General features: G+C 42.6%; 2 protein-coding genes across 2 annotated transcripts in view; one reads left to right on the top strand and one right to left on the bottom strand.

Moving 5' to 3' along the window:
* The first annotated feature begins 21 nt into the window (after window positions 1-21).
* KIN (Kin17 DNA and RNA binding protein) lies at window positions 22-17,404 on the top strand. The gene is made up of 13 exons (XM_054399667.1): window positions 22-135; window positions 2,454-2,548; window positions 3,416-3,459; window positions 4,237-4,359; window positions 5,316-5,497; window positions 6,861-6,909; window positions 7,230-7,287; window positions 10,726-10,849; window positions 11,309-11,359; window positions 12,040-12,108; window positions 14,346-14,445; window positions 15,812-15,912; window positions 17,342-17,404. Exons 1-13 carry the CDS (start codon window positions 22-24, stop codon window positions 17,402-17,404), a joined length of 1,173 nt encoding a protein of 390 aa, XP_054255642.1.
* A 3,893-nt stretch (window positions 17,405-21,297) lies between these two features.
* ITIH2 (inter-alpha-trypsin inhibitor heavy chain 2) overlaps window positions 21,298-23,049 on the bottom strand; it is a 32,432-nt gene continuing 30,680 nt past the window's right edge. The window contains exons 20-21 of the mRNA XM_054399661.1: window positions 22,555-22,666; window positions 21,298-21,556 (exon numbers count right to left, since the gene is read on the bottom strand). Of these exons, the coding sequence (XP_054255636.1) occupies window positions 21,409-21,556; window positions 22,555-22,666 (260 nt within the window). The 3' untranslated portion in view covers window positions 21,298-21,408. The remainder of the gene's footprint in view (window positions 21,557-22,554; window positions 22,667-23,049) is intronic.

Raw genomic sequence — 23,049 nt, 5'->3', positions numbered from 1 at the left:
TGGACGGTCAGCGTCGCTGCTATGGGGAAGTCAGATTTCCTCAGCCCCAAGGCCATCGCCAACCGCATCAAGTCCAAGGGACTGCAGAAGCTGCGCTGGTACTGCCAGATGTGCCAGAAGCAGTGCCGCGATGAGGTGAGACCAGCCCGGGTGGTGACCGGGCCTGTGGCGGGGCAGCGCGGCGGGCCCCGACCCATCGGCGGGACTAGTAGTCCTCCATGGGGGCACGGAGGGATCCGGCCCCTTGCTGGGGAACCCCAGACCCCTTGAGGAGGTCATGTCTTTTGGGAATACACAGAGGGCGTCAGACCTCCTAGGTAAGGGTTCTCAGTCCCCTTGTGGATCTCCGATCCCTCTTGTGAACGTCCCCAGTGCCGTTGAGGGTGACACGAAGTTGGCTTCTATCGCCCTTGTGGGATTCTCAGATTCTCTTGGGGAGAACTGCCATAACCATAGAGGGTATGTGGCCTCATAACCTGGTAGAGTTCCCCAGTGCCCTGAGGGGTGGAGGTACAGGACTGGCTCAGGTTCCCTTTGAAGGTGTCCCCAGTCGCCTTAGCAGGGATCTGATAGCACCTGTGCAAATGCGATCTCACTTGGTGGGAGTACAAGGAGCCCCTACTCTTTAGGGGAACGTTGGAGAAGGTCCTTATTTTCTTGTGGAGGGCTGCAGTCCTTCTTGTATGGGCTATGGTCCCGTTGGGATCAGACTGGTGGGACCTAGGGAGTCCCCATTTGTGAGGAGATCCCGTTGGCATCCCTGATCCTCCAGGGGAGAAATTGTCATCTACTTTGGAGAAAGTGTGCTGGTGCTGATAAATCTTTGGGGGTGTTCAAATTGACTGATCAACCCAGGGTGAGAGGGAGCATAGGGTGGCCCCAAAATCACTGGAAGGTTCAGTCCCTCAGATACACCTTGGAAGGCTGATGGGGTTAAAAATTAGGTGGTTCCCATCCACCTTAGAGTTGAGGGCAGCCTTGATTTATGATTTCTCTTGGGAACAGGATGGTTGCAGCAACCTAATGTGATACGCCTAACATGATACGCACCTGGAGCACTGTGAAGTCTCTTTTTGTAATGTCACAGAATGGCTTAGGTTGAAAAGGACCTCTAATGCTCATCTAATCCAATTCCCCTACAGTCAGCAAGGACATCTTCAACTAGATTGAGTTGCTTGCAGTTTCATCCAACCTGCACTGAAATGTTTCTAGGGATGGGACATCTACCATCTCTCTGGGCAACTTGTGCTGATGTTTCCACACTGTAAAAAAAAAGAAAATCTTCCATATATTTAGTCTAAATCTCTTTTAGTTTAAAACCATCACCCCATCTCCTGTTGCAACAGGCCCTACTGAAAACACTGTCCCCACAAGGCTTCTTCTCCAGGCTGAACAACCCCAGCTCTCTCAGCCTGTCCGTACAGCAGAAGTGTTGTAGGCCTCTCATAATTTTTGTGGACTCCTCTGAACCCACTCCAACAGGTCCACATCTTTCTTGTATTGAGTTCTCCCTTCTGATTCTGAGTTTCTTCCCTTCTTGTTGTGTTACGAAGACATACCTTTTCTCTGAAGCCTCCCCATTTTTTTACACTTTTCTATTCACTTCAACCTAGATGCCTGTGGGATGTTAGTGTCCTCTTCTTCCTGATTTCCATCAGAGCTGTACTGTAAAAGTACCTTCCCTTGGCCTAACTATGCTTTTAGTTTTTCATTCTCTGGAAATAGCCTCTTCAATATACTTTAGAGAAGGAAAGCCTCTTATGCACATTTAATTGTGTCATTCTCCAGCCATTTCTGTTCCCCTCTTCCTCTCACCCAAGGAAGTTCAAATCCTGTTCTCTTCCCAGTAGCTACAAGCAAAACCAGCTCCTTTCCTTACAACCTTTGTAAGGGGGATGTGACTTCTTTGTAATAAAATTTGCTGTAGATCTAATTGTATTGTGATGAAAAAGCATGCATTATATTAGATAAAAAAATGTCAGAGTGCTTTTTTTGAGGAGCTTTGATGACTTCAACCCTGTGCAAGAACTGGACAAATGATCACACCTTGAGCCGTTCAAAGACACCATCCCTTTCATACATGTTTGGTGCCAGTGTTTGTCATGTAAGGAAGCAGCAGATATTTCCAGTGCTGTTGCACAAGCAGCTGAATGGGACTGAGTGGTGCCATATCTAACCCATTCCATGAGGGACAAAGAGGACTGCTGGAATGTCCTGGCTCATAACCCCTTTCACAATTTGTGTGGAGGCTTTTGGCTTCAGGAAGAGTTTTGCTTCTAGCTTGCCTGGTCAGGAGGAACAACCACCCCTGTAGGCTACAGCTGAGTTAAGGTGTTTTCTGTGAAGCCTCCCAGAGATTTCACTTATAATATGCTATTTTTAATACTCTTCAGCTCAGTGACATTTTGCAAATTGAGACAAGGTCAGACAAAGTATTTATTTTTATTTTATAGAATGGCTTCAAATGTCATTGTATGTCTGAGTCCCACCAGAGGCAATTGCTGCTGGCTTCTGAAAACCCTCAGCAGTTCATGGATTATTTTTCTGAGTAAGTTTGCTGTGTGTTCTTACCTAGCTCTTCATTCTTGTGTCAGCAGGACCCCTAAGGCCCAGTCATGTCCCACTGAAGACACTTTATTCTGATACATTTTAGAGTTAGCTCTTTTTCTGATAGCAGTTTGAAAATTTAGGTGATGTTACTTTTGAATATATGTAAGAGGTTTCAGAGATCCATGATATTTAACCAAATCTGACAGTTTTATTCCATGTCTGAGACCTGTTTTAGGTTGATCTGTTACAAAGTATGTCACCCTTCCACCGTAGTTAAGTGATTGCCACACATGCAGAGTAACAAAGAGCAAGGCGACCCATTACAGAGAGATGTCAGGGGTGTGACTAAATTTCCCAAGTTACCCTTAGTCCTTTGTCCAGATGCCCTACATGACAGCTAGGTTGATTTGAGCTGTCTTCAGCATGAGTCTGAAACAAAGCTTTATAGTCAAGCCCATAAATTAGCAGTGAGATGAGTGATCAACCTAGCCCATCTACCACAGCTGCCCTTTGTCGTGCCCTGGGCTTTGTGTCAGTCAGACTGGGAAGAGACCTGGTAATGAAATACCAGCAATTAGTGGGAAGTATTTAGATTTCATTCTTTCCATTTTTCCCCTTTGAAAGGGGTATTATCCTTCCAAAGACTGAACTTGAGTGTGCACGTGCCATACTGTGGTTCTTTTTGCCTGTCTACTGCATTTAATGCTGCTTTGCTGAAAAAGGGAAATGAATTTCTGAATTCTGTCCTGCTCAGTTCAAAATAATACTCATGTTTACATGACAGATATTTAATTGCTAGTGACAGTAAAAAATGACTTTGTAATTGTTGAAGTCTTACTAAAATACTTTCTTTTTGTCCCCTAAGGGAATTCCGAAATGATTTCCTAGAACTGCTCAGGAGGCGATTTGGTAAATATTTTACTGTTTGCTTGTTTGTTTATTTTTAATCATAGAATCATGGAGTCATTTAGGTTGGAAAAGACCTTTAAGATCATTGAGTCCAACCATTAATCTGACGCTACCAAGTCCACCGCTAAAGCATATCTGTAAGCACCACATCTTCACAGCTTTTAAATACCTTTGGGGATGGTGGTTCAACCACTTCCCTGATCAGCCTGTTCCAGGGCTTGACAACCCTTTCAGGGAAGAAATTGTTCCTAATGTCCAGCCTAAACCTCCCTTGGCATAACCTGAGGCTGTTTCCTCTTGCCCTACCACTGGTTACTTGGGAGAAAAGACCAACACCCACCTCACTACAACCTTTCAGGTAGTTGTAGAGAGCAAGAAAGTTTCCCCTGAGCCTCCTTTTCTCCAGGGTAAACATCCCCAGTTCCCACAGCCACTTCTCATAGGACCCTTCATTGCTTTTCTCGGGACCCACTCCAGCAGCTCAATATCCTTCTCATAGTTGGAGGCTCAAAACTGAACCCAGTATTCAAGGTGTGACCTCACCAAGGCCAAGTAGAGGGGGACAATCTCTGCCCTGGTCCTGCTAACCACACTATTCCCGATACAGGCTCCTGGCCTTATTGGCCACCTTAGCACACTGCTGGTTCATATTCAGCGGGCTGTCAACCAACACCTCCAAGTTTCTTTTCCACCAGGCAGCTTTTAATGCCTTCTGTTAGTTCAGTGCAAGAAGTTTGGGTTGCTTTCTCCTAGATCCCATATCGTTCTGTATTTCAGGAACCAAGAGAGTGCACAATAATATCGTGTACAACGAGTATATCAGTCATCGTGAACACATCCACATGAATGCTACACAGTGGGAGACACTGACTGATTTCACTAAATGGCTGGGGAGAGAAGGTAAATGTAGTTGCTCAGGGGTGGGAAGTTTTAAAATCATTGGGTAATTGCATTGCTGATAAGTGATCAGTAAACATTTATGTTACTTGTCCCATCTCCTTTTTGGTTCTCCACCCCCTCTACCCATATATATGTTAACAGATGCCCACACATATTTTTGTGCTAACCCTTAGGTTTGCTTATGAAAAATGTCAGAAGTTTGAGATAAAAGCATCAGTCATGAACCTTTCCTTTTTTCACTATTGGTCTGTATTTACTGGAGGAATTGCAAAATTCTAAATTGACTTCTGACAGTTGCCATTTAAAAATCAAAACCGATGACTGAACATTTCTTACGGTTACAGAATCCCTCCATATTTAAGGTGATCACAAGCAAGCAGTTGTGTTCATTCCTCACCTAGTGAAAGGGTTAAAGCTTGAGATCTGCAGTGTTGTGTTCAGTGGGAGGAAGAGAGATTAAATGGGGCTGTGGTATGACAGAAAGTTTACTTTGGCTCTGATTGCATGTGTCCTACAGGATACATTTGGAAGTCACATAGTGTTTGAAAATTCACTCTAGTGAGAGTTAGTAACAATAACTTAGCATAGTAAAGTTTCCTTTAGTGTGATGCTATTAGTGTTGTTTGTATATGTTAGATTTCTGGGGTTTATCTTGTGAAAACAGTGGGAAGGAAACATTTTTTTTCCAATAAGGGAAGTATTTTAAAACACTCTGTCTGCTATATTACATATTCTGGCCTGTTTCCAAGTAGGAACCTGTTAGCCGAAAGGCAGAAATAGATACTAAGGACTCTACTGACTAAAATCAATTTTGCCACATTAGTAAGGGGTACATTGCCTCTCATAAAGTGTCTGTAGTGTTATAGTGAATATGAACTGTGAAAATGATCTTAATATTTTTTTATCTCTTGCTTGCTTTTGTGAGTATTAATCTTTGTGCTGCACCAACTTTGCAGGTCTTTGCAAGGTTGATGAGACTCCCAAGGGCTGGTACATTCAGTATATTGATAGAGACCCAGAGACTATCCGCAGGCAACAAGAACAAGAGAGGAAGAAGAAACAAGATCTTGATGATGAAGAAAAGACTGCTAAATTCATTGAACAGCAAGTTAGAAGAGGCTTGGAGGGAAAAGAACTGGTGAGGAAAATCACCTTCTTCTCAGAACTCCTCTGGGTTAAGTTAACGGCAAATTTTATGCTGCTGGTACTCTTGCACTGGTAATTCCTTCGTACTCAGAAGGTGATGAGTAAGCTTCATGCTTCAGGTTACAAGCTCATCTGCTTCAGACTGAGGAACAATGGGCATATTTGGCCCCATTGCTGTTCCCTAAGCCACAAGGAATAGTCTCCCAGATACCTTAACTACCTTGTTTCTCTTGAAACTGCAACCTGTCACCTTTCTTTGACTAAGCAACTTGCTGGTGTTTTCTACAACTGATGAACATGAAAATCCTCTACAATTTCAAGTGCAAAATAAAGAAAGCACAAAATCAATAAAAGAAAGCACAGGTTTCTGCTCATTTTAGATTTGATGTAATTCTGAAATCAAGTAGAATTGTGCCCTGTGGCCCCAGTGTCTGATCCTGGACATTTCAGACTTTGATTTGGCCTGTCTTCTTCCATACATGAATCACCACAGCAGTTCAGTTATGTTCTGAATTTTCTGTTTCACGGTTAGCTTAGATTATATCCTGTTCTGGAGGAAAGCTTAGAGTTATTTGTACCTGGCTTTAGTACTAAAGGAGTAATAACTACTGCTTTTCAAGTGATTAGCGGTTTAAAAATTACTTTTGAATTTAGGAATGCAGAGTGAGCTACAGTAACCAGAATGGCATGCCTTCATTTATAGTATTTCACAACTTCTAGAGCTGCAAATATCAAGTACTTTGTGCAGTGGGGAAGCTGAGATAACCAGGGGTGGGCTGACATAATCAAATTCACATAGTGAAAAGTTTTATTTGGCTGGTGCTGGTGTGTGATTTGGAATCTGTTTATCTGAAGTCATTCCATGGCTTCCATACACGTTGCCTGGAACTGGAACCTCCCATTTGATCCTGGGTATTGATAGGTACCATTTAAATGCTGTAGTAAACAGTTACCTTTTTTCTTAATTTAAAGCTAATTGAAATTTAAATGGTCTGAGCTTTCAATGCTAAGAGTTTGGAATGATTCCAGAATTTCCATCTTTGGTTATCAGTCTTTCTAGAAACCAGTCTGATCATGCTGGTTCAAATGGAAGGCCACTTTCATGCTGGAATCAAGCAAGTTTAGACACTGGCTCTGCAGAGACTTAATTAGAGAATTTTGCACGGGAGCCTGTAATGAGATAATGTTTTCAATTTATAATCTTCTTACAAATCAAGCCAAGCAGAATATTACAGTTAGTTGTGATAATCTCACAGTGGTCTGTAAAACTGAGCTAATCAATGATCACCAAAATATGATACCTTGGCTCAGCTTTCTGTCTGACTCATGAAATGTGTTTTGTGTTCTTTTTGCAGGAACAGCCAGTCTATACTGAACTGAACAGAGAAAATGAAGAAGAAAAAGGTAACTAGGTTTTGATATGTGTCATTTTCTAGAACCTTTTGAAGCTGATTTTGTGATTAAAATGAGATGAGTGCTGAGGCCCACTCAGTGCCTCATGAAGTGCTTTGAGACCAGTGATAAAGAGCTCTGGGATATGAAGATACAGAATATTCTTTCTTATAATGTTTAACGTAATTTATTGTAAAAGCTGAACCAAATCATAGATTAATAAAGTTTCAAAATTATGATCTTGTTCCATTTGCAGATTAAAAATATTGTAACATCCTTCCATGCAGTTTGATTTAAAGATAGAAATAGAGTAATGTCTTTTTATTTTTTAGTTGCATTTAATTTAAACAAAGGAGCAAGTACTTCAATAGCAGCATCTTCCAAAACAAGGTGAGAAAAGAATTTAAGGGCAACCCTTACTGTTGCAAAGCACTTGAATGACAATGGTATTTGTGTGGGTAGGAAGGTATATCTTGTCCTGAAATATTTGTAGTCTAATATCCTGTAATGTTATTCAGGAGGGGATAATGAGTAACTTCGTGGTTTCTTTTGTATTTAAAATGAATGAATGGGAGTATCTTAAATGAATACTGTGAAGAGCCTTGTTGAACTCACTGTGGTTTGTAGCAGATGCCCATAGTGTAACAGGCAGTTAGAGGTTCCTCTGAGTAGATTCTGTTATGTGAAAAGGCAGAGAAGCGATCCAGCCAAAGCATTTGAATTGAATGCCATTTAGTCCCATCTGCCTTCAATGAATGAATATCATGACTTGCTAATTTTGGTTCCTAAAAGGTTTGATTGCCTTGTCTAATTGGAGGTAATACTTTCTCTGATCATCGTTTAAGCAGCTAAATCCACTTGATGTAAATCTTTCTAAAGCTCCCAAATTTAACTGTCATTATGTAACCATGAGCAATGCAGGACCAAAGGGATCAATAATGTAAACAGTACTGAGTATAGCAGCCTGTGAAGCTGTTTGATGAGCAGCACATCTTTTCATGGGGGGCAATGTTGTAATTAAATTTATTGCAGGTAAAACGAAAGCTTTCCTCTCATCACAAGCTCAGCTCTCAGATAAGGTATCTGATGGGAGATATGCCAGGCAGAAAATGAAACAATAAAGTAGTTCTTTGCAATAATAGATACTGATTTCAGGCTTTGAGGAAAACTTGTAAATTATCCCCAAGCATTGAGCTGTGCTTAAGATGAGTCTGAAACTTAGTTCAGACCCTCACTTGAGTAGTTTTGGTGAGGAGTACTTAAGGTGCTTACTAAAATTTGGCTGAATGTGAAATCGTGTATCAAGTAGTCTAATTTTTCCATAGCACCTGAGATACACTCATCTGTAAGCTTTGTAGTGGTTGTGTAGAAGCAAAATTACTTCAGAGTTGTTTAATGGAAACTGCTTACCTCTGTCAGTGTAAAGGTGTGTTCTGTAGCTGGTGGCTGTTGCTGGGAGTCAGTTGAATTCAACCTGCTGTTCAGCACTCCAATGCAGCGTGCAGTAGGACTTTATGGTTTTCCATCATCAGTGATCACAGCACAAGCTACAGAAACCTGGCACTTGTATCTCCTGAGTGGGGTGCAGAAACAGGACCAGGAGATCGTAGGTAGTGGATGGCAGAGTTCTGAGGGCATGAGTATACTGCTAGTATACAGCAGAGATGGAGTTGGAGCCTTACTGAGAAGGGGAGTGAGAGGACAGGTGTTAGGGGTGAGGTGTGCTTCCCTTGAACATCTGTGTTGCTGACATGAAACTGAGATACGAGCCCAGAATCTGATGCTGATTGCCCTTGAGCAGACTGGGAACTCTGGGCTTACTTTTTTCCCTCAAGAATTTAAATCCTCAAATCCCTACTTAACTCACTCAGTGGACAAGATTAGAATTACTTCTAATTAAGAAGTGAGCAGAATCTGCACTCAAGGTCACTGCCTCTTGTCTGCAGTACTGCAAGTGTACCAGCATAAAGTCTTGTCCATGCACTTATCAGCCCCCCTTGTGCAGTTATACACAGTTTCCAGCCTTACAGTCCCAAAGGAAAATCCTCCAAAACCTGTTTGCTGTGATGGTTAGGACCTTGTCTAGAATTTCCCAGATAAATATAGTTGTAGCCAGTTTACACCAGTTGCTTTCATGTTGGTACAGGTGTTCAACATAAGCAGTTCTTTTTCCCCCTGATGTTTGCTTTCTCAGACGGTGTATTTGTAGAGGACAGTTTTAGCCTCTCAACCTGGACTGTGCTGTACCAGAGGCCTGCACAGTATGGGCCTCATCTCCCCATTCCCCTGATCTGCTGAATAGCCCTTCCTTGTCCTTGCTCTAGTTTCAGCTAATCTTGAACAGAGAAGCTGATTGAATTTGTGCATGCTGCAAGTGAAATGCTGCCATACAAGGCATTAATTAGTGCTTGTCTGTCTTGATGCTTCCCAGGATTGCTTTTGACTCTTTCATGACTGGGCCACACTGGTAGCTGTCATCTATGATATAGCCTGGCCCCTTTCTGCTTTTGTTGTTCTTAAACAACTTTCAGTAGACAGAAGCTAATCAGAGTAAACTTTCAAAAGTGTGTGAGCTTGCTGTTGAGTGGGGTTTAAAACATGGTTTTCAAGATAAATCAGTTCTGTTTTCATGGCCATTTCTTTCTTGTGTCCTCCATACCAATGGCATGCCTGAACAGCGTTGGTGGTCTCTCAATCTTTTCTCTCAGGGTCCTTAATGAATATATGAAATAAGATCTCTTTTAGTGTTGACACCCGGGAATCCTTTAGTAACCTCACAGCTAGATATTTCCTTTTTAAATACAGGTACTACAGTTTTTATGTGTTAATTACCTGTTCCTCTTTATGAGATGTTGTTTGAAGTACTGTCTATTTGATTTATGATTTAATGTGCTATTTTTTCTAGAACTCTGCTATGCAGATTATCCAAACTTCCTCTGAAATACAGTTTTTCTCTCAATTTTGCTTCTGCCATTTCTGTATCTTCATTCTCGTTACATGTCTTCCCTGTGATGGTATATCCAACATCCTCACCACAGGCAGAACGTGGGATTTGTTGTAAGGCCATATTAATATTACCTTGCTGTCCACCTCACAGCAGCCCTCTTCATCTTACTGGATGAGATAACACCTACTTTTTTTTTTTTAATACTACATCGCAGTATCTTTTATCAAAATGGTTTAACTCAAGTGGCCTTCAGACAGTTCTCACTTTCCTTAGGTGTTCCCTGATCCCCAATATGTAACTTTTTGTGCTGATCTTTTCTGTTGTAGCTCGTGGGCTGTTTGCCTGTTATGAATATGATTGTGAAGATAGAGTTTATTTGCTGTGTGTGAAGCCATTGTGTGCAGATTCCCAAGTATTTTTTCCCTCTGATGGACAGTTTTAAGTATCTTTTTCTGGGAGGAGTTCTAGATGTCTACTGTGTTCGAGAGTTGCTCTGTCCAGATGGCTTCTCTAAAGCTGCCAGTTTGTCCTTTCACGTTTGAAAACCTTATTTGCAGACCTGCTTTTGTCTTCTTTGTTGAACTCAAGTCCCTGATCAGCACTTTGCTTTTGCACTGGTGAGCTGATCATTAGGTTATTTTCATTCTGCTGGACTGCTAGCAGCAAACATCACTGGACATGGATTTTACACCTCAAGGAGATCAGTGCTAGTTGCCAAATGCAATCCTAGAGAAGGAGGCATGCAGGGCCTGGAAGGTGACTTGCACAACTGAAATTAATAGAGCTGTAGCAGGCCTTTCTGCACAGCCAGCTCTTCAGATGCAGCTTGGTAGAGGAAACAATGTAAGATCTTCTGTGAAACTACCATCTTACTCTTCCAGCAGTGTCCTTGGACCAAATGCATTGAAGATGGTGGAAGGGGCAGTTAAAAGAAAAGAATCAGCTCATAGCTCTGGTCAGTCCAAAGAGAAAAAGAAGAAATCTGCACTGGATGAGATTATGGAGGTAATAATCATGCAGAATCTATGTCTTTGTAACCCCATGTCCGCTTTACCAGGGTATCCTTTTGAAGTGATCTCAGACCTTCAGTTCATGTGGAATTCAGACTTTTATATCTTATCAGGCAAAATTATTTCACTTCCTCATTAAAACTGGTTTCTACTGCTCATCTGTGCCTATTCCCCAGACACAGAGATGTTGGAAGTAAAGGAAAATAACAGATTTTGGAACAGAAGAAAATATCTAGAAACACTCAACAAAAAACAAATAGGAATCTCCATCAGTTTAGCATGAATTCATGAATCTCATCAGATTGATTTTTATGCAGCAAGCACACTCTGACTCAACCTTATTTATGTGGAGTTTTTTAATTGTTTTGTTCATCACTGTGGGCCTGGAGAATGGGTTCAGCTTTTCGAAGTTGTGGAAGGTGGAAATAGATGTCAATTATTTATTGTTCTATAGCTTGAAGAGGAGAAGAAAAGAACATCTCGAAGAGACTACTGGTTGCAGCCTGTAAGTGTCTTGAAAATGTTCCTATTATACCAGATGCAGCCAGTTCTGCATCTCTAAAGCTGCTGTTGAATTGTGCAAAGATCCAAAAGCAGATTCCAAACTAAATTCACACACATTTTCCAAACTGCCAAATGTGACATACTACTGTGTTTGGGAGATATTACTCCTTTGGTTGAGCATGATCTGCAGTCTGAAGCATCTTACCTCAGATGGGATGGAAATCCCTAAGAGATTGTACTGTGAGTCTTGGCAAGTCATGTTTAAATCATGGTATTACAGCCCTCTCCACGTAGAGGTTAACTCACACAGAGATGTGTAAGTCAACACAGCCTTTGAACTGAGAGCGCACACCTCGGCTTTTACTTTTTGACTGGACTTCTAGATCAAGATATCCTGCCCATGACCCATTGTGAGCTGTCACATCATGTCCTGAATTCAAGTATAACTGTATTTGCAAACCACAAAAACAGTCTGGAGAGGTGCTATGTTGAGGCAATAATTTGAGAATAAAGAGAAATAAAGATAAAAGCTGAGTCTTTACTCTGTGCTGCATTCATTCCTTCCCTGTGCTGTTCAGCCTGTGGCTGCAGTCAGAGTGACCAGAGTGACCATTTAGTTTAAACTGTGTTGCTGTTTGTGTATTTTGGCGGTTTATTTTTATTTTTTTCTTCATCTTCCAGGAAATTGTTGTAAAAATTGTGACAAAAAAGCTTGGGGACAAGTATCACAAGAAGAAAGGAGTTGTTAAGGTAAAGTTTGCAGCAGGAAGCATGTGGCATTGGTTGGGCTTTTCTGCTGTCAGATGACTTCTGAAGTTCTATTTCATTATATGATATATTCAACCTTAAGTCAACACTGGCAGGACCTGAAACACCACCTTAACTGTACTGGGACTTCATATGGGCAGGAGGTGGATCTCTGAGTTGGTTTGATGTCCTTTACTTGGTGATCTTTTCTTAAGCACTGTTTTGTCCTGCATGTTGTGTCCGTGTTAACACATCCATCTTGGAGAGCAGTCATTTTGTCACAGTATCACAGTATATCAGAGGTTGGAAGGGACCTTAAGGGATCATCGGGTCCAAGCCCCCTGCCAGAGCAGGATCACTTAAGGTAGTCTGCACAGGAATGCATCCCGGTGGGTCTTGAAAGTCTCCAGTGAAGGAGACTCCACAACCCCCCTGGGCAGCCTGTTCCAGTGCTCTGTCACCCTCACTGTAAAGAAGTTTCTCCTCATGTTGAGGTGAAATCTTCTATGTTCAAGTTTGAATCCATTGTTCCTTGTGTTATTACTGTGAACCACTGAAAAGAGCCTGGCCCCCTCCCTCTTGACGCTCACCCTTCAGATATTTATAGACATTTATGAGATCCCTTCTCAGTCTTCTCCAGACTAAACAGCCCCAGGGGTCTCAGTTTCTCTTCATAGGGGAGATGCTCGAGTCCCCTAATCATCCTCGTCAATGTGATATGACCAAGAGCAGTGCGAACGTGTTTTAATCTCAGACTGGTCAGTTTTGCACTGATACTTAAGGAGGCTTAGGGGATATCTTGTCACTCTCTACAACTCCCTGAAAGGAGGTTGGAGTGAGGTGGGGGAGTTGTTCTCTCCTCCCAAGTAACAGGACAAGGAAATGGCATCAAGTTGCATCAGTGGAGGTTTTGATTGGACATTATGAAAAATGTCTTTACTGAAAGGGTTGTCCAGCACTAACAGGCTGCCCGGGTAAGTGGAGTCACCATCCCTGGAGGTGTTTAAAAGATCTGTAGATGTGGTGCAGAGGGATGTGGTTAGCAGCAGACTTGCTAGTGTTAAGTTAATGATTGGACATGATGATCTTGATGGTCTTTTCCAGCCTAGATGATTCTATGATTTAAGCAGCGTTTGAACAAGGTCCCATTTGCATATGAAATTTTCAGGCTGTTAACCTTGCTCTGTTGTTTGGAAGTGCTTTGTTTTATCCACTGCCAGTGAAATGATGTACCAGGTAGTCTAGGGCTGAATAGTCTGGCAAGAGTGCCAAAGACAACACCCAAATGTGTTTTGAATAATCGACAGGAGTGTATAGGGCTCAAAATCACAGCTTTTTTGGTAGATGTGTGGAAAGGTTTATGAGTCCCAATGGGTGCCTTCCACTGAGCTCTGTATATGACAGGTGGAACATGGTTTATGCTAGGTGCATAAACTCAGTCACATTTCACCTCACTGAGAGGAAGTATTGCAGTTGCCACCATGTGGTTTCCAGCCAGCTTAGTTAGCCTCCCATGAGGGAAAGAAACCTCTAATTTACTCTCCATCTTTGAAAGAATAGCTAAAGTAGCTGACCTGAAGGTTGACAGAGCTTTCAGACAAGGCTGAGATACCTGGGGCTGTCTAGCCTGGAAAAGAGAAAGCTCCAGGAAGATCTTAATGTGGCCTTTCAGTACCTAAAGTGAGCCTTTAAGAAAGGTTGGGTAGAACTGTTGATCAGGGAGTATAGTGATAGGACAAGGAGTAATGGTTTCAAACAGAAAAAAAAGTAGGTTTAGATTTGATATTAGGAAGAAATTCTGTACTGTGAGAGTGGTGAAACACAGATTGCCCAGAGAGGCATTAGATAGCCTGGGCCTGGAAACATTCCAGGTCAGGTTGTTTGGGACTCTGAGCAGCCTGACCTAGATGCCCATGCTGATTGCAGTGGTGTTAAAATAAATGACCTTTAAAGGTCCCTTCCAACCCAAATCATTCTATGATTCTATGAAAATTAGTGGTCTCATAGACCAGTCATTGATGTTCAAGAGGAACTCTTTTTATCTGGCCTCAATGTCAGAGTGTGGCCAGTCAGCAGTTTGTGAAAGCTAGATGCCTTTAGGACAGCTCTGAAGTCCTTGCTGCTTCTGAAAGTGTAGAAGGACCCATTGTTTTGAGTTTATTAATGTAAAGGTAGAAAAATAAATGTAAATGCAGAAAAATGCTTTTATTTTTCTGCTTGACCTCTCCCATTCACAACAGGAAGTGATTGACAAATACACAGCGGTGGTGAAGATGATTGATTCTGGAGACAAACTGAAGCTTGATCAGACGCACCTGGAAACTGTAATACCTGCTCCAGGTATGGTGGTTTGGTTCATTTTCAGCTTAGGCTGTCACTGCAAAACTTATGTTTCAGTTCTTTTAAACTGTAATTCATCCACTCGAAAATATCCTAAGAGCCACCTTGCTCTTGAGAGAGCCTTTCATAAGCTACTCTGATCATTTATCAAATATCTCTGGTTACTTTCTAGGGAATTCTTACATTGCTTCTGCTTTCAGTCTTCACAGTCCCTTCTTCTCATAAGAATTAGGTTCTTTTCTGTAAAGACACAAGTGCTTTAGGAATCAGTTCATTTGACCAGATGAAAGCATCTCTCTTCAGCTGCCAGAAAGCATTTCAGAGCCCTGCAGAGCTCTTGGACGTATTTATGCTGTTTCTTCCTTCCAAAGTCATGCCTTGAATAGCTGTGGGCACTTGGCAAAGCTTACTTCATCTCCTGTTTGGTTCTTTGGCTGATGGTACACACTAATGTGTGTGTGCAGCATCTTACCAGCAGTTCAGGAAACAGGATAGCAGTAAGCAGAAAAATGTCAGTGTAGGAGGAAACAGGATGTAGGATTTATTTTTTAAGTAAACCTGATACATTCTGCATTTCTGAGCTGGTAAAGAGCTAGCTGATGGTGTCTGTGAGTGCTCTTTGGTACTTGTAGGTGAGCTCTGCCTGTGTTTGCACTAGGACTAATGTCCTAAGGGACTGCCTGTGTGAGACAAAAGGCAAAATCAAAGTGTACTGACCCATTAGCACAGGGAATGGGATGTGGGAGAAACAGCTTTGGCTTCTTTTTGCCCCTCTACTCTGCTCTGGTGAGGCCCTATCTAGAGTACTGTGTCCAGCATTAGAGTCCTCATGACAGGAAAGCCATTGACCTGTGGGAGTGGCAGAGGCAGCCACAAAAACGATCAGAGGGCTGGAATTCCTCTGCTGTGAGGACAGGCTGAGAGAGTTGGGGCTGTTCAGCCTGGAATAGAGAAGGCTCTGGGGAGGCAGCCTTCTAGTACATAAAGAGGGCCTGTAAGAGAGATGGGCATAGTCTTTCTAGCAGGGCCTGTTGTAGCAAGAAGACTAGTGATGGTTTTAAACTACAAGGGGGGGAATTATGCTAGATCTAAGGAAGACATTTTTTACAATGAGGGTGGTGAAACACTGGCTTGGGTTGCTCAGTGAGGTGGTAGAAGCCCTATCCCTGAAAACATTCCAGGTCAGGTTGGGTAAGGCTCTATGCAACTGGGTCTAGTTGAAGATGTCCTTGCTCTCTGTGGGGAGGTTGTGCTGGATGACCATTAGAAGTCCCTTCCAATGCAAGCCATTCTGTGACCCTATGAGTCTATGATTCTTTCCCTGGTGCTCTGTCATTGGTTTCTGTTTTCTTGTTTCTCATTTCAGGCAAGAAAGTGATGGTATTAAATGGTGGTTACCGGGGGAATGAAGGCATCTTGGAATCTATCAATGAGAAGAAGTTTTCAGCGACAATAACCATTGACTCTGTAAGTATCAAACATTGCAGGATCTCATTCGTGTGGAGTGCTTTTCATCAGGACTTTGGAGAACTTTCACAAATGGTGTCATTAATCTTACAGGTGGGATAGGGCAAGCAAAATGTATGGTCGCCCCATACCTATTCCCAACCAGCAGGAACACAGCCACATATTCTCCATTGCTGACTAAGGCTCTGCTGTCTGCCTTTAAAAAGATGCCAGGATGCTGAATTTAGCAAGTTTTGAGCTTGAAAGAGACCTGCAAAATATTTTGTGTGTTTGTTTTGAAGGTGGCTGCTGTTGTACTGTTTTGTGGGAAGGTAAAAATGTGAAGTATGCAAGGAGGTGAATTTTCTCCTGCCTTTTCCAGACCGAATGTTAGGCTTTATGTGTTTATTTGTTGTCTTGTTCATGGTTAACGATTCTGTTTGGGATTTTGTTTCGGGGTTTGTTTGGGTTTTTTATGTGCTGCTTTTCTTTGGGCTAAAATCAGGCTACATCATTATGTCTGTGTTGTTTCTTGCTGCTTTGTTCTCCTCTGTAAAACCAATCTTTAAACTCATTGATACAGCAGAGAGGGTGCTGGCTCAAGGTCAGATTTCTTAAACATAGCTTGTAGGAGAGAGGCCCTGTTAGTATCCCATTCAAAGAAGGGCTGCAGAAACTCAGTCTATATTTGATTCTGGAGAATTTGCTTGAGAATATGCAGATGTCAGGAGGAGTTTTGGTTGAAGCTAAGGAGATAATGTTGTTCTTGGAAAGCAAGGGTGTCTTTCCTCTAGTTCTGATGCTTGCAGGTATTAGGATTTCCCTGTCCTGCAAGAACTCTGAGTCTATAACTTAAAAATGGGTGAAGATACTCCTGGAAAGCAGTGAAGTCTGTGAGAATTTTCTTACTGATTGTAGAGTGACCAGGATTTTTATATTTAATTTTGAATACAAATTTCTTTTATCTTTTACTACTTCTTAGTTCACAGTGAATCCATTCAAACCATCCATTTATGTTTGACCCCAAATTGCAAGGACTTCAACTAACACAAAAAGCATTAAAATGAAAAGATTTCTGGGACAGTGTTGAGGCACTGTCATAGCTGGAAAATAGTGAAACAGAAAATACTGTGTTGTGAGCAACTCCCAAACCTGCAGTTTTTGGAATGCATTCTGCTGTGCATCCCCTGTACAGTTCCATGTGTGGCTTTTAGACAGAGGACTTGAAGAGCAAAGCAGTTGGTGTGCTTTTAATGTTTCCAGCACTGCGTAAAAATGCAACTGCCTGTGATTTCCAGTGAGTTCACTTTGGCTGTGCTTCTGGAATGGTGTCCAAGTGCGGTGAGATTTCATACAGCCCCTTTAGGTACCTCACTTTGAGCTCCTAGTTAGAAATTCAACAAACAAACAAGTTTATATTTTGATCTTCTTCTACCGTGTTATTCTCCAGGGGCCTTTAAAAGGACGCCGAGTTGAAGATATCCAGTATGAAGACATTTCCAAACTTGCCTGAGGCATTGATTGTGGATCAGAGAAGATTTTGATTCCCAAAAACACCTTTCTGGCATCTTGCAAGCAGACACACGACTCTACCATGTCAGAGTTTTAAGTGTGTGTGTGTATATTTGTAATGTATATAGAGATTAACCACAAGCGAACTGGGTTTATTTAAAGATCACTGTGGATTTGTTACATAAAATGTTTGTGGAAGTTTTATCCATGGAGATATTTCCTGTGATTATGTATCAAAGTCATGTTATAATATTTGGTTCAGTTGCCTTTTGTAAAACACAGAGGAGAGCTGCAAGCTGGAGTATTTTACTTAATGAAGTACGGTAGCAGGTCCCTAAGAGAGAGAATTGCCTACAAAGAGCTGCTTCAGGCAGGCAGCCTGTGCTGGAGCCAGTGGAGCCTAAACAACACACTTCTCAATCTGCAGCCAAAATTGAGTTCTGGCTACAAGAACAAGGGAATGGATTAGGAGAATAGCAGGGAGGTGCTGCAAGTGTTTGTCCTCCTGGCTGTTGTGGGGCTGGTCTTGTTTATTAAGTGCTCTTACCAACTTGGTTTTGGTTAGCACACTGGCGATAGTAGAATGCAGGTCATCACTTCCACCATCTTATTTGTCAGGGTTCCTTATAATACTGATACGTGATTTGTATTCATATGTAGTTCAAGATGGGTGTTACCTGAGGGTTTTTTTAGGGGGCCAGCCATGGCATGTGCAGGTACAAGTTGCTGTTTTGATTTATAGAGCCTTTTCTTTTGTTCATGCATCCAGGTTTGCTCTGCCACACAAGTAATATTGCTCATGCAAAGTGATGTAGCATTGCTCTTCTATTTGCTAAAGAATATCACATTTTGTACGATGTTTAATTTCTAAAGCAGTTCAGGAATAAACCTGCAGCTTTCTTAGGCTGGTGTCTGTCTTCTCAGGCTTGATAGGGCTCTGAGTAACCTGACCTACTTGGCAGTGTCCCTGCTTACTGCAGGGGAATTGGACTAGACGACCTTTAAAGGTTCCTTCCAACCCAAACCATTCTATAATTTGATGATTCTATGATTCTCAGCCTTTTAAACAAATGGGGGTCTGTTGGATTATATGCACCAGAGCTCAGCAGTACGCAGCTGCTGTGCTGCCTCATTTGTGTAAAGGAACCATAGAAGTTGTCCTAGGCAATGCAAACTATCACCTGATGGTCTAGTCTGCACCTGGCCAGGTTGTGTACCTCTGGAGAAAAGAAAACCAATAGCCCACATACCATTCAGAGAAGATCTCAGCTGAGAGTTGAAGAGGGCAGGATGCTCTTGTGATTCACACCAGTTGCATTGCACTTTAAAAATTCAAGGTCACTGGAAGCAAAAGTTGGTGTTTGTTGTCCCTTTGCCTCAAAGGTTCCCTGTCTTGGTGATTTGTGGTTTCCAGGGGACCCCTGCAGGAAAACTGAAAGACTGCAGAGATTTAGTGAACCCTCTGTATTTCAGTAGCCTGGAATAACCTCACACAGGACATCAAACAGCTTTCTGGGGATCCCAGATGTAAATGGAAGGCAATGATGCAGTAACTAACAATGAAAAGTTATGAGGAAGAGAACTGGAGACAGAAGACACACTTGTCTATGAATCCAGGCTGTTTGTGCAAGCTGGGACATGTAAACAGCTCTACCCTTTCCCAAAGAACAGGTACTGAGTGAGAAGAGGTATGTAGGAGAGTCATGAGGGTAAGTGAAAGAACAGCTTCTGTATCACTGGAGATAATTACACCAAATAGTCTGGTGCCTGAAAGAGTGGATGTAATACATGTGTTAAGTAAAAAATTTGTGGAAAAGACCAGAGAATGGTTATTCGCTGCGTGTGTTCACCCACAAGCTAGGAAACAGTCAGTGGGGTTACTGGACTGCGGGATTTAAAGATCCTCTCTTGCAGGTTTTTCCTCCCCAGACAGAGCCTTGTTAAATTGGGGATGCTGCAGGATGTTGTGGAGGCCAAAGCTAATCAACGAGAGCAAAGCAGTAGTGAATGGTTTATAGGGAAGTTGCTTTTGTGTTTCTGAGAGTTAATTTGAACAGGCACTTAAAACAGATTGATCCTCTCACTTCTGACATCATGGCTGCAGGGAAGATCATGTACCAACCTTTAGTTTGTAAGTGAAGGAGACTCAAGTTCAGAAAGGCAAATAGCTTACTTGAGCCCCCTTCCTAGATTAGGGCTGCTGAGAAGAGCCTGGCTAAAACTTTTTTCTAAGGTTGCTGGAAAGTAGAGTTTTAAATCACAGAAAGGTAGGGATTAGAAGGAGCATCTGTAGATCATCTAGTCCAACCACTCTGCTAAAGCAGAGTCACAGGCTCATGTCCAGGTGGGTTTTGAATCTCTCTAGAGAAGGGGACTCTACAACTTCTCTGGGCAGCCTCTTCCAGTGTGCTGTCACCCTCACAGGAAAGAATTTTTTTTTCTCATGTACAGATGGAACTTCCTGTGTTCTAGTTTGTGCCCATTACTCCTTGTCCAGTCACTGGGCACCACTGAGGAGAGTCTGGCCCCATCCTCATAACCCCTGCCCTTTAGATGTTGATAAGATCCCCTCTAAATCTTGTCTTCTCCAGGCTGAACAGCCTGAGATCTCTCAGTCTCTCCTGCTAAGAGATACTCTGTAGGTACCTACACAGACATACTTATTTCACAACTGATCTCATTAATTGCTGAACAGTCTTGAAGAGTGTGGTGTCTTTTGGGAGCTAATCCTTGGAAGGGAAGTTTTTCTTAGTGGTGATCTCTGTATAGTCTGAATGCTTCTGGCTTTCCAAGAATTGTATCTGTGTGCAAATTCCACTGTGGTGTTGACATCTTCCCAAAAATCAGGCTGGAGGCTGTCTCAGACTCGGATAATTATTTTTCCTGCCATACTGCAGTATCAGCTCTTTCAAGGACATTCCTCACCACTAATTAACCCATCCTTAAAAACTGGAGACTCTTTGTGGTACCCATTGTGAGGCTCATATTCCTCTTCTGTTAAATTTCCTTTGTATAGAATTACAGAAATGCTGAGGTTGGAAGAGACCTTTGAGATCATCAAGTCCAACTGTTTGCTTAGAGCTCACCCCTACTGCTACTATCACTAAACCACATCCCTCAGCACCACATCCATGCATCGTTTAAATACCTCCAGGGATGGTGACTCCACCACCTCGCTGGGCAGCCTGTTCCAGTGCTTGATGATCCTTTCTGTGAATAAACTTTTCCTAATATCCAACCTGAACCTCCCTTGACACAACTTGATGCCATTTCCGCTTGTCTTTGCATGTGAGAAGAAACCAACCCCCACCTCACTCCAGCCTCCTTTGACGTTGTTGCAGAAACTGGTAAGGTCTCCCTTGAGCCTCCTTTTCTCCAGGCTAAACAACCCCTGTTCCCTCAGCCATTCCTCATAAGACTTGTATTCAAGGCCCTTCGCCAGCTTCGTTGCTCTTCTTTGGTCACTTTCCAGCACCTCAATATCCTTCTTACAGTGAGAGGCCCAAAGCTGACCCCAGTATATGAGGTGTGGCCTCAGCAGGGACTCTATGCACACCCTCATTTATGCCCAGGCCAGCAGTGTGTGATATCTTCCGTACAGCCTGAAAGGAAAGCAAAGATCTGAGTATTAAATCTGGTTCTGTTACCCACACTGTAGGAGCCATTGCAAATCTGCTATGAAATGCACATGACAAAATAGCTGAAATGTTTAATGAACTTCACATAACATCAATTCAATCAGATGCAGGACGTGCTAGCTACCTGCTTGCAGCCCAGCATGGCCCTTTATTACAGATTTCAGAAAAAGCAATTCCCTAGGAACATTGTTTTGGCCAGAAAGGGAACATTGCTTGAAACACTGGTCCTTTATAGGCAAATGGTGATTAGGTCACCTTCAGCTTACTTGGCTTGATAACCTGGCAGACACCCTTTGGAAGAGGTGTTTGGGCATGAAGGAGCAGATAAATTTTTTTTTGGTCATAAACTGGCTTCATGTTGGAGCCTTCAGGGTTTCTTCAGAAAGCTGTAGAGGTGGGGGACGAGGTAATCTTTGTAGTGGCCATCTATGAAACCCTTCCCACTGTTGTGCACAAACCAGCACTGCACGTCAGTCCCAAGCATGCGGTCTGTCCTGTAGTCCTTCTGCAATCCCCTGTGAGGAAAAGGCCACCCAAAATGAAGGTCATAGCATGACAGGTAGACATCAATAATCATAGAATCACAGAATGATTTGGGTTGGAAGGGACCTTAAAGATCATCTAGTTCCAGCCTCACTGTGGTGGGCAGCAATACCTTCCAGGCTGGTTTAAAACAACGTCCAACCTGACCTTGAACACTTCCATGGATGGGGCATCCACAGCCTCTCTGGGCAACCTGTTCCAGGGTCTCACCACCCTCACAGTGAAGAATTTGTTCCTAACTCAAGTCTACCCTCTTTTAATTTAAAGCCATTACCCCTTAGCCTATCACTACAGTCTCCCAACAAAGCATCCCTCCCCATCTTTCCTATAGGCCCTCTCTAATACTCAAAGTCTACTATAAGGTCTCCCAGAGCCTTCTTTTCTCCAGGCTGAAAAATCTCAGTTCTCTCAACCTATCCTTAGAGGGGAGGTGCTCCAGCCCTCTGATTATCTTTGTGACTTCCTCTGGACTTGTTTTAACAGGTCCATGTCCTTCTCATGTTGGTGGCCCCAGAACTGAACACAATACTCTAGGTAGGTCTCATGAGAGGAGTAGAGGGGCAGAATCATCTCCCTCAACCTGATGGTCACACTTCTTTTGATGCAGCCCAGTGTGGTAGGTTGAAATTTCCTTCCCACATTAACCACACCAGACTAGCTCAGTTCAGAAGCAAATGAGGCTGTGAAAAATTTTAAAGGCATAGCCCTAAAACCATCACATCCAGGATATGATCCTGCTCATTCATGGTGCTGCTCTGCTAAAGCTATAAGGACAGAACTGTTCATCCATAAACAAGAGAACCCAACCTGTCCCTAGCGTTTCAGCAACAGCTAAAGCTGGTTTATTAGTAGCAGGCAAACAGAAATTCCTTCCCCCCCTCAGATCCTTAAGAGTTAATAAGCTCAGTCATTGACATCATCAAAAAGAAGTCAGATGTAGAAAGAGAGAAATAAAGCTCATTATTCTTACTTGGTAACAGTAAGTTTGTTGCCTTTCACTTCCATGGTGGCTTGTGGTTTCTCTGGAGCTTGCCCAGGTCTTTGGTGGTGGATATACACTTCTGGTTCAGATGCAAACTGACCTGATCAAAGATAGGTTTAAAGCTCTTTGGATGTTCTAACCTTTGAGGTAAGCTGCTCCTGGGCTCTTTTGGAAAAAAAAATCAAACTAGCCACTAGCAGGCAAACCCCTCCTTCATGGATCACAGGGCACTCTGTCTACAGCTCTATCAACTCACCCACACTGGGAGGGTAAAAAGTTCTGCTCTTGAGCCAGCAAGCTTCTTCTAAGCAAGCAGACTGGAGCTGCAAAGGGAAAACAACCTCTGCTGCCCAGGATTCCCACATCTTGAAAGAGTGGGTCCAGGGCTGGGAGGGCTGATTTTCCCTTGCCTTTTTTTCATAACATTGCCACAAAAGGGCCAGAACTCTTCTCAGAAAGAAGGTCTGAAGGGTCAATTCCAGT

Source organism: Indicator indicator, chromosome 3, assembly GCF_027791375.1.
Source record: "Indicator indicator isolate 239-I01 chromosome 3, UM_Iind_1.1, whole genome shotgun sequence".
Classification (NCBI taxonomy): domain Eukaryota; kingdom Metazoa; phylum Chordata; class Aves; order Piciformes; family Indicatoridae; genus Indicator; species Indicator indicator.
Note: the sequence above shows the minus strand (reverse complement) of the source record. Positions and strands in the feature narration are given on the sequence as shown.